Source organism: Paramormyrops kingsleyae, chromosome 20 (genome assembly GCF_048594095.1).
Source record: "Paramormyrops kingsleyae isolate MSU_618 chromosome 20, PKINGS_0.4, whole genome shotgun sequence".
NCBI lineage: Eukaryota > Metazoa > Chordata > Actinopteri > Osteoglossiformes > Mormyridae > Paramormyrops > Paramormyrops kingsleyae.
Window position 1 is genome coordinate 13,090,903 of NC_132816.1, and position 14,586 is coordinate 13,105,488.

The 14,586-nt window shown below is 40.9% G+C and overlaps 2 protein-coding genes across 5 annotated transcripts in view; one reads left to right on the plus strand and one right to left on the minus strand.

Annotated features, from left to right (window-relative positions):
* pald1a (phosphatase domain containing paladin 1a) overlaps positions 1-9,774 on the minus strand; it is a 54,957-nt gene extending 45,183 nt beyond the window's left edge. For 2 of the 4 annotated variants that reach the window (XM_023808134.2, XM_023808131.2), the window contains exon 1: positions 9,563-9,774. Coding sequence is in view for 1 of the 4 variants with exons in the window: in XM_023808131.2 (XP_023663899.2) it covers positions 9,563-9,565 (3 nt within the window). In the remaining 3 variants the exon portion in view is untranslated. Of the gene's footprint in view, positions 1-3,749; positions 4,015-9,562 lie in introns of those variants that run through there. The other 2 variants (XM_023808133.2, XM_023808132.2) reach the window with 1 other exon arrangement.
* A 725-nt stretch (positions 9,775-10,499) lies between these two features.
* ndr2 (nodal-related 2) lies at positions 10,500-13,614 on the plus strand. Its single transcript, XM_023808172.1, has 3 exons — positions 10,500-10,771; positions 12,417-13,174; positions 13,462-13,614. The coding sequence occupies exons 1-3, from the start codon at positions 10,507-10,509 to the stop codon at positions 13,612-13,614; spliced, it is 1,176 nt and encodes a 391-aa protein (XP_023663940.1). The 5' UTR covers positions 10,500-10,506.
* Positions 13,615-14,586: the final 972 nt, after the last annotated feature.

Sequence of the window (14,586 nt, forward strand, 5' to 3'; positions counted from 1 at the left end):
ATATACAAAAATAAAAATCGCCAAAATGACCGGTTTTTATTAAGCAGTTATAGAACAGCTCAATTTAACTGAATGAAGTGGTCTGTTCGGAAAAGCACTGCGTTTGAGAACCCGTCCATCAAAGCAACATGATCACCAGTTACAATGGGCATCTCCCCTTCAGTCTAATAAACCTAGCTGCCACTAGCAGAGCAAGTATCACATACTTTGAGATTTTAACCGAACTTCCTGCTGCAGCTCCGGATGTCTTGGAGGTTTCTTCAGCGGTTACAGCACGGCTTTCTATATACGCTTCTGAAGGTGGTACCAAAGTTCACTTCGGACTGCAGCCATACCTCCCAGACTATTGAAAAATAAGCTCCTAAGAGGACACAACAGGATGGGGTCTGAAAAGCTGTCCTGAAGCACCTTTCAAGATAATGACACATAAAATTTAATATATTACTACAAGCACTCTTCCAACAGAAGTAACCTTTGCCATAATAGTTCACTTGATCCTGATCCATGAAAAGCCCAAACCTCAGGAAAATCTATTAGTTTTATCCTTTCATTGTGTCATAACAAACACACATCGGGTTAACATCCAGGCAGAATTAAGAGCGCAGTTCCAGCTTAAAGGGCAATGTTGATCCTCCAGCTCGTGGTTACCCTCTAAAGTTCAAAGCCATTCTGAAAGGAACACCCTCTTATCGGAGGATATAATCTCTATAGGCCATAAAGCAACTGGTCGTGCCTCATCAGCTCAGGAAGAGCGCGAACACCTTGCAGGATGTGGACATTCGGCCCCAAGTACAGCCCTGCAATACCAGCAAGACCAGAAGGAAGAGACATTGCAGGGTTTGAGCCCAAATTAGGGGGAGCCTTGCAGGAAGTGATGTCACCACCCTGAGGACTGCATGGTACTTCCTTGTCATCAAGCATTACTAAATACTGGTTCTTAATCAAGTAACAAGGACCCACAATCCTCAATGTGTACAGAGATTTCAACAAAATATCTTCCAGGCAAGGTGTGAAGTGTATGCAAGACTACTAAACTCTGCACTATATGACACACACATCTGTAGATTACATATTTATTTTCACACCATTTTGTATCAAATAACTTATTGGGGTTTTCGACAGTTGAAGGTAAACCAATGAGAAAGTGAGGTTACACAGTGGCATCTGGTAGAAACTGAGCCGGTCCCCAGACTTGCTGAGGAGCGCAGCGGGAATAAGGGCAGCTGACCCACTTCCTAGTCGCATGCAATTGGGCTGATACTACCAGCTGGCTTTGTCAGGCAGTACCACAGGAAGTCCCTGCTTCCTTGTCCCCATTCCTGCCCCAGAGGGAGGGAGGCCAAACGGCTTGCTTCTTGTTGAATAACACCTTTTGAGGACAAATGCATCATTTTATGTAAAGACAACTCACTGAAGGCCCTTATGCGTTCAGTGCTAGTCAGCTTCAGGCTACAAAAGGTATCTGTCTATTGCACAAATCAACCCCTCTCTTCAACTTTCTAAATAAACAGAAACTAGACATCAATTCAGCGCTTGAATCTTCTGCTCCACTGACCACTATGAAAGAAGTAATGGCACACCGGCATGTTGGTCATTAATAGACATTATCAACACCAACAAAAAGGCACAAAAGAAACAAAGGGGCATGCATGCATGCATGCAGCTCCCATCCTGCAGCAGCCGCACACATGCCCTGATTCTTCCTCAACCGCTGTGGTCAAACGATTTTTAAGTGTGCCATTGTTGAGACAAATTTAAGTTGCAAATGTGCATGCATGCTTGTCTTTTTCTAATATGTAATCAAATGAAAGCAGATGCCTATGTAACTGTAGACAGGGGTATATTTAAGCTGCAGGAGAAACATTTATCTACGCTGAGGTATACTTGTTAAATCTAGCTCAGGTCGAACGAAATGGGTGGATCTCCCCGCAAAGATTCTACTTCAGATTTTACAAACTGTTTCCTCTGTTAAACGCAGCAAATGAAAACACTGCACCAATTCAGAAATAGCACCAAATACAAGTTAACTCACAGTTTAAGGTATTGCTTTCTATTATAATCACTTTAACCTGTCTTACAAGAACCTTCCGTACAATATGGTTGAGCTCATATTTTACAGTTACAATGCTACAAGAGGTGACAGACCTTCCCATGAAACACAGGTATGTCTACATGTTTAAATACTCGACACAGGAAATGTTACTAAATTCATTTCCTCTGACTGACTGCACAAGACCATGGCTGTTTCTCTTATTTGTTCCCCCATAATATTTCCCAGGAGTTCACTTATTTTAAAAATGAAAATACTAATAGTGCTTATCTAATAAAAAAATAATCAATCAGCCAACTTTACCTCGATTTATTTAGGAGCAAAGAAACTAATACGTGTAAATCATATTTTGTCTACCCACCTATCAAATAGTGACAGAGAACATGGAGAAAGGAAACATAAAAACCCGCCCTTATTCTTGAAACACTCCTTTCCTCGCGTCTTATTCCAAGCACCGTTAAATCTAGACTCAAAGACTATTTTTAAAACTGTGCCTATAATTTCTTGTTTTTTTTTTTTATATTTAAGGCAGTGATTTTAGCCCCTATGATTTTCAGGCTTGTATGATGTGGTTTTCATTTTTAACAGTGTAGCGTCTGGCAACAGCACCCATGCAAACTGCCGTGGTGAGCACCAGGAGCCTAACTAACGATATTTTACAGTGGAATTTTATATCTGGGGGGAAACCCACAAGTCATACAGAGAGGCATGTTGGGACTGCTGGAAGGGGATGTCGAATATGACACATCAATCCCATATTTTCTGCTACAAAGAAAGCATGTAATCCAAGCCAAACAATACAAGGCTAGTGCCGGCTAAATGATAATTCATCTTTTAATGACATAGCTTTAGATGCCAAGATGGCATTATTGGATCAAAAAAATAAACATGATGGCAGAGATAGAGGCTAGAGGCTGGTGACTGTCCGCTGACAATTCTGTCATTACATGGAAGGTGCAGAGTGCAATGGACCTCTGTCACTGATGGGAATGGCTTTTATAGACCCAAACCAGAATATAGCTTCCACCCAGCATTTACACGTATCAAAACTGGCAATCTGCATATGTCTCCACAAAAAAAGAGATCTGATAGATTACAGGTGATGGATATTAAAACAAATGGAAAAATTACACAAAAAGTTCTTTAGGGGGTGGCAAGCCCAGTAAATCCCAGCTAAGTGGTTTCATCTATTGCCCCCAATGGTGAAATAGCTACTTAATAGCTATTCACATTCAATGGGACGAAAACGTCAAACTCATCCAATTATGCATCTAAAGAGCATGACATACTTTCAGCACCGGCATACTCGATGAGCCCAACCATCTTTTATGGAGCTGACGGACAGTATTTTCCCCAGATGGGCCAAAATCATCCCATCCACAAACTGTAGTACTTTTTCCATTTCAGCCATGCCAAATAATATGTCTAATGAAAACAGTAACTTCAAAATAAGACACCTTTCAGTTTCAGCAGCAGGCACCCAAAACAATAACAAGCAAGCCGGCAGCAATTTTACATGCGCTGCCCAGCACGCCCATGCGTCAAAAACAGCACATCAGCTCAGGAGAGGTTCATCAAGCAAACGTGACACAGATACATTCCCAAGCCCCATATTAAATACCCCACAGACAAATCAGTGGGATGCCTTCAAATGTTCTGCTCTCAGAGCACCAGGAACATGGAAGAAAATATGGAATACCTGGATCTCTAGTTCCCCGAACACCCTCCAGCGGTCTGCGAACCATTCAAGAAAAGAGCCAGCGGAGGAGAAGCGGTTCTCAATTCGACATCCTCCCGTTCCCCCTTGAGAAGCTCCCCTGCTCTCTCCTAGGCGGTTCTGGAGCAGCGGTGAAGGCTCGCGACACTCCCGGGGCTCACACTGATACAGCGAGAACCAGACTAGACCTCCACAAAGCCACCGCGGACCAGCGTGTGTGTGTGTGTGTGTGTGTGTGTGTGTGTGTGTGTGTGTGTGTGCGCGCGCGTGCGAGAGAGGATGTGGGGGCGGGCTCAGGGAGCCGCACTCACTGCCAGGCAGCCACCCAATCAACAGCACCCCCCCCCTTCCCACAACGGCTGGCCTCATGCACAGGAAGGTACACAGAGAACCTGTGCAAGTCTCAGACAAGAACCTGTGACAGACGTGTGCAGTGAGAGTTACAATCCGTGACCTTGTAAAAATAAGTACAGTACCCAAAGGAGATCATTAGACAACTCCCCCAAGGGCTTCTGACTGGCTAAATCTAATGTTAATTGCATATAATTATCCAACTACTTAAGTAATCCTTACCCATGCAATTGCATTTTTTTAATTATTTTTTTTCCATTTCTAAAGCAAAAAAAAAAGGTTTTAATTGTGCAAAAAGGCATGTCTATTGCATTTTTGATAGGATACAATATTTGCCAATACAAAATAGGACCCACAAGGTCAGCTAATCAGGGACATCTTTACATACTGGTCAGACTTCATAGTCCCAAATGTGAGTGCGAACACTGGACGCATAATAAGTCACCGTAATGTGAAACTGAGGACAGATCTACACCAGCATGTCCCATGGAGCTCAGACCAACAGGAACACTTGGGTAGAGAGCTAACCATCCAGGGTGGTTTGAGAAGCATGGTGTCAAGGGGTCTGACCATAGCCACTCCTATAAAAGGGGATGAGGCCTATACACATTTCACAGTCAACCTCATTTTGAATAGTTCCTAATCACAGCTCTCTACCTTGCTGTACCAAGAAGATCCATTCCTGCATCACTAGGCACCTGGAAGGATTTACAGCCAGTCAGTAAGTGTAAAGGAGTACCAGCTTCCGAAACATTCCCTCGGAGTTAATTTGATTTCAAGTTAATGTCTTCCAGGAAAAGTCATTGGTCATTCGTGAACTGAAACTCTGTCTAGATGCCTGTTCAAGGAGCATGACTTCATTGAGCTTTATCATTTGTGGCTCTGGCATCTCAACAGTGTTCTTCACGTGACATTCACCACTACCACACCTGTTCCTTCCTTGCTTCAAGAAGGAAAGTGTCTTAATCTTCTTGCTCCATAAATCTGAAACCTTTCTTGTCAGCTGCATTTGCACCTTCTGCAAACCATGCCACCAGTCTCTTGAAGCAAAGCAGTGAATTTCCCAATGGCCTGTTCAGGAATCTTGGGATTTCAATTAAAGGGTCTGGTAGACTATCTAATGCCTGCCTTATGTAGCAAGTGTCCATGCTCAACCCTGATATACAAATGACACAAAAATACAAGGACTCAGTCTGTCTCCCTTTATTAAGCTTTTCATCAAGGCTTCGTGGATATGCCTCTCACTTTCAGAGGGGACGAGTCACTAGCATTTCAACAAGGGTTCGAACACAAAAGAACCACAATTTAACAGGAGGGAGGATTATCCAGCCAAGCTTATAAGCCCAGCTGACTCTTGCCTCATCTGTACATTCAAGAACCTACATTAATTGTAATAGAAACCACTGAATACCAAACATGATCGATGTCTTCCTAGGGACCAGTACAAAACTCTAGCCTCAAATCAATTTTGTTGCAGTACAGGAAAGTTTCAACTGTCCTTTTAGGCTGAGGAGAAATTGCCAGGTTATTGCCCTCCTGAGCCAACCATTCATGTCTGTCCTCTATCACTGCAGATTGGTACCAGTGTTTATTCTACAATGTCTTTCCCTCAAGCCTTGTAACAGAACAATATCTCAAAAGGCCATGCTGGAATGCAGCCCAGGAGAGATCTATGAATGGCATGTTTTCAGCTAGAAGCTACTTTGTAGGTAGGGGTTCCAGTGAATTCTCGCTGGCATGAAAAAAAAAATCAGTGATGCATCTATTTTCTGTACCTTTTTATCCAGTGTAGGATCAGTGTGAGCCTGGAGCCTATCCCTGTACAGAATGCCAGTCCATCATAGGATCCATGCTCACTCAGGCCAGTTTAAAGACATCAATTCACCTAATCCATATTTCTTTTGACTGTTGGAAGAATCCATACCACCAAAAGGAAACCCACAGTGAATGCTGGGAGTCAGGGCAAGAATCCTCCCAAAGATCTTGGAGGTGTGAGGATGCAGTGCTACCAACTAAAAAGAGTGCCATCATATGGCACCCATCAAATTTCCAACCATATATCCCGATTAGGGTCATAGTGAGCCCAGGCAAATTTCCAGGCAACGTAGGGCACACGACTGGGGTATACTCTAGATGGGATGCCAATCCATTGGAGGGCACATACATGCACACACAATCACACATCAATTAGCCTAACTGCATATCTTTGGACTGCAGGAGGAAAAGAGGGTACCTGAAGAAAACTTGCAAAAATACAAAGAAAACATCCAGACATGCTAACCTGAGGTATATCCTCAAAAGTGGAGGTACAAAGACAGTGCTACCCACTGAACTACTACAACACTTTGTCTACGAATAATATAAAGTATACATAAAAGCATCTAAATCTTATCACAGTTATTACACCCAATAACTTAATAGCTTAATGGTAAGAGTGTTCATTGTCTATTATGTCCCCTTTAAACCACATCAGAAGCTGAAGCACATACCTGATTAACAAAAAACATTAACTAAGAAATACATCTGGGTAAACAAACAAGTGCTCAAAACATATTAGAGGCTATGTTCCAGTAAAAGTACATGCTTTCTCGCACGTTTATTCATTGGGGGAAATGCCAGCATTAACTGAACGAGTTGCACATTGAAGTGCAGGATATACACTCGAAAAAGACAGACGCCGCACTGCAAAACTAGGGCACGTTCTTATCAAAGGGACTCTGAATACGTCTTGACAAAGGCTCCGCGTTAGATTTCATGAGCTTCAATTCAGCGTGAATGAATACACAGAATTATAACATCTGCCAAAATGTCAGCTTCTGCAATAACAGAACAGCAAGGTGCCGCTTTGCATAAATTTGTTAAGTGTATTCATGTTACAGCACACTGTCAATCAATTACACATAACAGGAAAAAATCCCATTCTTTGATCAGTTCCAAGCAATAAGTGCACAGGTCAAACTTTCAAGGGGTGGCACCTGCAGCTGATGGAGCTTGTGAAGTGGGTAGTGCCGAAACCCATCTGCTCCCATCAGCAGAGCATGTACAGAGACCATAGTTACTATTTGCCTGAAAACAAATAGCAGGCAGTGAGTGAATCATCAACTAATTAGAAAACAATTCTTTACGAATCATGACGGCTTCCGGGTGAAGAAGTTCAAACCATGCTGTTAAGAACTTTGCAGCACTGCCTTCACATGCAAGGGGGAAAAAAATCAGAGTGAAAACATGATGCCTTCTGCCGTCCACGGATATTTCACACCAGAGAGAAAAGAGACCTCTAGTGGTACAATAATAGAATGCCATATTAAGTTTGTTTGAAAGGCCATGGATTTAGATGAAGACATAAAAACAGGATACACAAAGAAAAAAAATACCTGAAACTGTTAAAAGGGGGAACCTACCAAAAAAAGATGCAATCTAATGTAACATAACAGATCCTTTGCAAGGCTTCATTGTTACATCCCTCAGTTTCGGGGGGGGGGTTTGAGTCATTCAGTCGTACCTGATAAGGGCATGTTGAGCAAAGCACCAAAGCAATTAATCTATACGGAGGTGTGAAAAAGGTAGGTACGCAAGCAACGTGTTAAAAATAAACCTTTGGGCGAGAGTGTTCTTTACCTTTCACTACCCACTTCACAAGCAGACAACAGCCGTGGAAAAAATATTAATCACATAGGAGCAAAAATTTAATGCTAAAAATTAAGCATCACCCAGAGAAATTGACCCCGGTTGGGGGGGAAAGCAGCAAAAAGGAAGCAGTTGCTGGACTTTACTCTTCACCCTCAAAGAAGGAGACCTTGGCAGCTGTTAGATGTCACAATACAACAGATCAAGAGCAAATAATTATGTAGTGCGGAGGAACAACGACGGCCTTATCGTCATCCACACAACACTCCAGTTACTAGGCTCAAAGTGTCAGATGAACACAAGCAGAGTGTGAGGAAGATGGATCACAGCACCCAGGGGAGGGGGGGGGGGGGAGTTGGCAGCAAAGACACACACCATTCGGTTGCAGATTATGGGGTAGATCTTAATTCTGAATCATCATTCATTTTACTAAAAGAGTATTAAATACAACTCACTTAAATTGCCTCATTTCTTATTTTTGATTAGGCCTACAAAAGGAATACAAAGTATTTAAAATAAATTCTGGATTTCACACTAATGTGGGGATTAATAAGGAAAGTGCTAGAAAGTACCAAAGCACCTTAAATTGTGGTTTAAACCAGCACTGTCCAAGTAGGTTTCGGTACATTGTAAGTGAACTCATCAGTGTATTAAGCCAATCATTAAATTAACTGACTAGGAAAATGTTCGTTCAACTCAAAGGTAAATGTGGATTAGATTTTTTATATAATAATCATTATATTTTCGGAGCCTTTACATGTAAACAGAAATTAACAAGCTAACAATACACCCTGTTAAATGGTTTCGATGTTCTGGTCTTTACCATGATTAATCTTCATACTCATTTGTTGTCATACAAAAATTAGCATTGAGTCTTTAATAACTCACAGCAACTCTCATTCATAGTTGATAAGATTTTGAAACAAGAAATTAAGAAAGCAAGTTAAGTGCCCTTACACAAACAAGTGTAGCCCTTATGCAAATTAATTCCCCCTTAATTTGTACTGCCTAATAGCTAGTGCCCATTGTTGCATTAAGATAAATAAAAGTGTTGCAGTTGTATAGAAAGATTTGTTTTAATTATCCTTTAAATGGTCTACTGTTTGAAGAGGTTCCCAATCCTCCCATAAGTCATTGACCTCAAACGGTTGCCATTGTCACCTGTTAATCAAAGGGAAGTCCTATTGCTTTTCATTTGCATAAATTTACCACACTAGTACAGGGCTAACTCAGTGATGGTTACAGCACCCGCAAGCCCTCATTAAAGCTACAGAAGTGAGCCTGCACTATTCATTCAAAAGTTTCAGTAGTTAAAGACTGAAATACCGACAGAACAGTAACGTGGCCATATATCCTAATAAATTTGCCCCATTCAACATGCAATGGATTTTTTAGAAATGAAAATGTGGCAGGAAAACGACACAGACAGAAGTGTTACATCGCCGGTTAACTAGTGTCACTAGTAAATTCCTACTTTTGATTTATAAACGAGTGACCTCATTCACGCCATTGAGTTTATTTCACGTCGCATGCGGTCATTTCGCGCTGCGCTACGCTCCGCAACGTTATTCGGTTTGTTTTACTCTTACTGCAATAAAAAGACCTCGTGTGGTCGGGAGTACAAGAAAGTATTGTGTATGTGGATGGGGGAGGACATTAAAGCACCGTTCAAACATATGGCACAATGAAATATACCGCCATCGAGATAGTCTCCGAGCAAAACACACCAAACTTATCAAACGCAGCATGGTAGTTTACATCAGACCGAACAACCCAGCGATCCCCATTTCAAAGATAGAGACGGAAACTTCACTCACCATTTCAGTGCTATGCAGAGCAAAACAGTGAGAAAACCACAACACTACTCCTCCCTGGTACAATACATAGGCAAAATCCGGCCACTTCTTGAATATTTACTGTAGATCTGTTATCAAATCTTTTGCTATAGTCATCAGGTTACGTTTAGGCGTCAGATTCTCCCCACCAGCTTTGTAGGAAAAATTACCACTACATGCAAAAAAAGAAGCAGGATATGTGAGCATGCGCACAGTAAAAAAAAAAAAAAACTTAGGACATCACATTTCTCTTATTCGTTTTACTTTAGCCAAATGAACTCGTTATTAGTTATTATTCAGAATGAGCCTGTTTTGTAGGATACTACAGAGCCTTAGAATTTAATATTAACAAAATAAATACAATTGTATGTGCATATAGGCCTATAACACGTTTAGTAGAAATAAACATTACACACAGATATATACGTCTTCCATTTTTGCAACACATTCCTGTCACTTAGATAAAGCTTGGTGATTTTCTAAAAAGAAACTCCAATTCATTACTAAAATATGTACAGTTGTATTTCAGTCGTCCTGTCATATATGGCTATATATAGGCCTAGCACAATGATTTTTTTGCACTGCATATTCAAAAATTAAGAACATAGAACATTGGGAGTTCCCATGCTAGATGTGCTTAAGGTTAAAATTGAACGTTTAATTAGAATAAACAAATGCATCGAAATACATGATAGATCAGCTACAAAAATTTAAATTTAGAGACGCCATGAAAGAACGTATTTTTTCTAAGAAATGGTTCACACAGTTATAAAAGGGACATTGACATGTCCTGTTAGAACTCTTGAAAGGGCTGTCAGCTTCCTTTAATGTTCTCTGCTACTTGTTAAGTATGCAGCGTTGGGAGGGTCGGGTATAAAAGGGCACCTGACCTCCCATAGTGCTAAACTGTCATCCCAAGCTGCAGCATGCAGTCCCTCCGAGCCTTAACTGCACTGCTGGCGTCTTTCTCTCTAACGATGCTTATCGCTGAAGGAGCTTACAAAAGTGGAGATGGGACTTTCAATGTGTTGTCGCATCGGTCTTTTGCCGGACGGTCACCTGGACATGCCTTTCCGACGTATATGATGCATCTCTACAGAAACTTCAAGTCAAATCGGTCTCATCCAGATGATTTCTTGGAAAGAAGAGCGGTGAAAAAGGCTGATACAGTCAGAAGTGTAATTGCTAAAAGTAAGTGAATTCATATACGTATACCTTGCGTTCGCTATTTCTTGTTTATTCAATAGGCCTATTAAGACAAATAGCAGAATAATTCTTAATTCTTGGATAATCAGTAGCTTTATCACGATCTTTATTCCTATTATCAATTAGTACATGTTGATGTGTATTGTTGTATTTCTAATTCCGTATATAAGAAAATTTGCACTGGCAAATTAGCATCAGGGCTAGAGTTTTGCATGTCCAGTTATATTTTTAGACAATCTCGGAGACACAGAGAATCCACATTCATTAGACCGAGCGAATAAGCATGGCTGAGGACCAGCGTGTGAAAGCTTAGTTTACAGTCAAATGCTCGAAGCAGCCTCCTTTTACTTCACTCGGTGATGTTGATTACGCGTCCCGCCAGACATCCCTATACAAATCAGTTGTTAGCTCAAATCAACATTTTCCCTCAGTTCTTTTCACACGTTCATTGATTAGATTATCTGTCTCCATTTCTGTAAGGCGCGTTTTAACATGTTTCGACTAAGGGACCCTTTCTGTGTCCTCCTGGCCCCAAGTTAATTTCAACAATCCTGACTAAGGGGAGAGCTGTATTTATTTAGATGGGGCTGTGCGGAAGCAGCTCAAGAGACGTGTTAAATGCATGGTTTCGGTCCAGTGTTTGCTTCTGATTGATTTGTCCGCACTGGTACTAAGTGGGTATAGTGAGTGTAATAAGGTGTTCGTAACAGGTTAAATTTTAATTCCAGCCGATGTAGATTTTCTCACTGCTCAACTGGATTTCTTAGATGCATTTTTATTGACCCGAATACCTTATATTAATATTTAGAAGAAACCTCTGATTTGAAATTTGATCTGCTCATATTGTCGAAAAATATTTTACACCTTTAGTAAGAGCTATCGGAACAGATTCTCGAAGTAGGACCCCACAATTAAATTGATAACGCTACGTCTCGCTTTCCCATTGCATTTATCAGAGTTTACTTAGTAGGCCCGGCGGAGTCATTTAAAAAAATATCGCTACATAAGGTTAATTTACAGTTCACCCAGTGTCGAGATCAATAAACGACAGATAGGTCGAGCTTTTGATCAAAAAATATTTTGGATTTGAAAGGAGAGTCGACTCACTCTATTCACCCATTCACTATTTTAAGAATGGAAATGCATTTGGAAATGTTAGTCTTGAAGTTGATGACAGATGTGTATTGCTTGAGATAAAACACAGGTCCACTCCTGTCTTCATCAGAGCTCCGCTTCTGTTTGAATAAAAATCGGCTAATTAAAACGTTTGCAATTACGAAGTAAAATCGTGCAGCAATGTTGTATACTCAAAAGTGAAGTCAGTGTTTTATTAGAATGAGGCACATGACCTATAAATAATAGTTTGGGGTGTGGTGTATACTCGTGTGTATATATATATATATAGCCTAAGTTTCCATAATTATAAACATAGGCGTATAATTTCATTGTAAACTTTGGCGTAAAATTGCTATTGCTATTCCAGATTGTTTAAGAAACCTAAAGTTATTGTTGCCAGAAAGCTGTTTTTGTCACATCTCTAAATAGAGAGCATTTCCAAGACGCATGTATAATGGGTAAATCACATGAGACTTTCTGATTGTTGAAATCTAAACACCGGTTTCTTTTGAAGGTTTATATAGAAGAGACTGGAACTGGATTGTGACATTTGACTTCACCTCCCTGCTGGCCGACGAGAAGCTTCAGCTGGCTGAGCTGAGAATCAGGCAGCCCTGGGTCGCTGACATTATAAACCTGACAGTGGAAGTCCACCACCATCATGAATTCCCTTGTCGGATGAATGGAACCTGCCACAACCGCCAAATGATGGGACTACTGTCCTCCTCCTCCATGGTTGACTCATCCCAACACTGGAAAGTGTTCAATATTACCAGTTTGCTATTGGGCTGGCTTGAGGGAAGGGCCAGTTCAAATGGCAGAAAATCGCAGAAGAAAAAGGAGGACCCATCCTTGCCTGAGCGGAATCAACTGGCTGGTCTAAAGAGCGACCGCATTGCCAATGACAGAGCTCTGCTGGTCACTTTCTCTCACCTGGGGCCAGACGAGGGCTCCCAGGCCAAGGCCAGCCTGCTCCACACGGCCGAACAATCCAAGTTCCTCTTCAACCCCGAGGATGAGAAGATTCGGCGACCAAAGAGGCATAAGAGCAACAGGAGGCGAAGGGACCAGCCCTTGAAAGACCTAGAAGTGCCCAGGAAAGGCAGTGTTAAGTCTTCCTGCCGGAAGGTCAATTTGCACATTGATTTCAACCAAATTGGCTGGGGATCCTGGATAGTCTTCCCCAAAAAGTACAATGCATACCGCTGTGAGGGAACATGTCCTAACCCTGTTGGGGAGGACTCCCACCCGACGAATCACGCTTACATGCAGGTGAGTGAAATCTGTGGATTATAGTTTACCTATGAATGTGTAAATATAAGTCTTAAAAAATATTTAGAATTTTTTTTTCTTGCTACAATGTATTTCACCTGATAATCGATGACCCGGCTGTATAAGCAATGTCAAAACATTTATTTTTGGGTTAGAAATAAGCAATACAAAATGCAGCTGAAACCTGAGGCACTGACACTGGTGTTGATTTTGATGCGAATGCTAGTGAAGGAGTTTCTTTCTGTATAGCTTATAATTGAAACATTTCTCTTCTTCTCTTGTCACAGAGTCTCCTGAAGCACTACCACCCTGATCAGGTGCCACCGGCCTGCTGTGCCCCCACCAAGATGAGCCCGTTAAGCATGCTGTACTACGAAGGTGGCGAGGTGACCCTCCGACACCACGAGGACATGATTGTAGATGAATGTGGCTGCCAGTGACTGTGGGGTTCTCCACATAGAACCCGCGTACCCCGTGGAATTCCACGCAGAATGACTTCTATATGGTGCATTCCAAGGAACGACAGAGTCCCCTGTGGAACTATGTGTTGTAGTACACTTGTGTATGGTACTACACATATTAGTATAACGTTCAGAGAAGGAACGCCTAAAGCTACAAAGATGCATTCAATGAACATTTAATACATAAAGCATTATCTGACCTATCAAACTGGTCAATGGCATTTACATTAGCAAAATCAAGAGGATTACTGATTGAACCAAGCACTCTTCTACTCTTATACACTAACAGTGTACAAATCTATTTTTATGTAAATACTTAAAATAAGCTATTTATGTGAATAAATTATTGTATTATGTTAAGAGAATTTCATCAATGAGACCTATTATGGCAATTAAAGGTATTTTTTACAATAAAGTATAACTGACTTTGTAATATAAGCACTTTATGATGTATTACTATGACTACTCTCTTCTTAATAAAAGGCCCATTATAGACACCAGTTTAATCTGAGTATAAATGTATTGTAAAGCTGAATGATGAGGTTGGTTACAGTACAAGGTTTGGAGTGTTACAAATACCTATATTAAAAATACAAATGGACAAAAAACAAAGGGATGTCATTGTTGTAATGGAAATTTATTCATTTTGTATACGCTGGCATTCCTTTCAATTGACATAACGTGATTACAATTAATTTATTGAAGCAAGAAAAAAAGTTAGAAGGTTTTTTCACCACACATGTAGGATTGTACTGTACACAGTGATATAAGTTTGTGGTCCTGTGGGTCATTGGCTAGTTTCTATCTTTACCTTACAGGTATACAAGGAATGAAAGACTTACTAACCAACAAAATTCCCAAGCTGGTTGAACACATCATCAATTTAAAAATATTTTGAAAGCTAATTCCCCCCATTGGTAATTCACCACAAATGTATTTCAGTGAGCTTCA

Coding starts and splice junctions, on each gene's coding strand:
- ndr2 (XM_023808172.1), top strand. CDS start 10,507: ATGCAGTCCCTCCGAGCCTTAACTGCACTGCTGGCGTCTTTCTCTCTA. Junction 10,772..12,416: donor CAGAAGTGTAATTGCTAAAA/GTAAGTGAATTC, acceptor TTTCTTTTGAAG/GTTTATATAGAAGAGACTGG. Junction 13,175..13,461: donor CGAATCACGCTTACATGCAG/GTGAGTGAAATC, acceptor CTCTTGTCACAG/AGTCTCCTGAAGCACTACCA.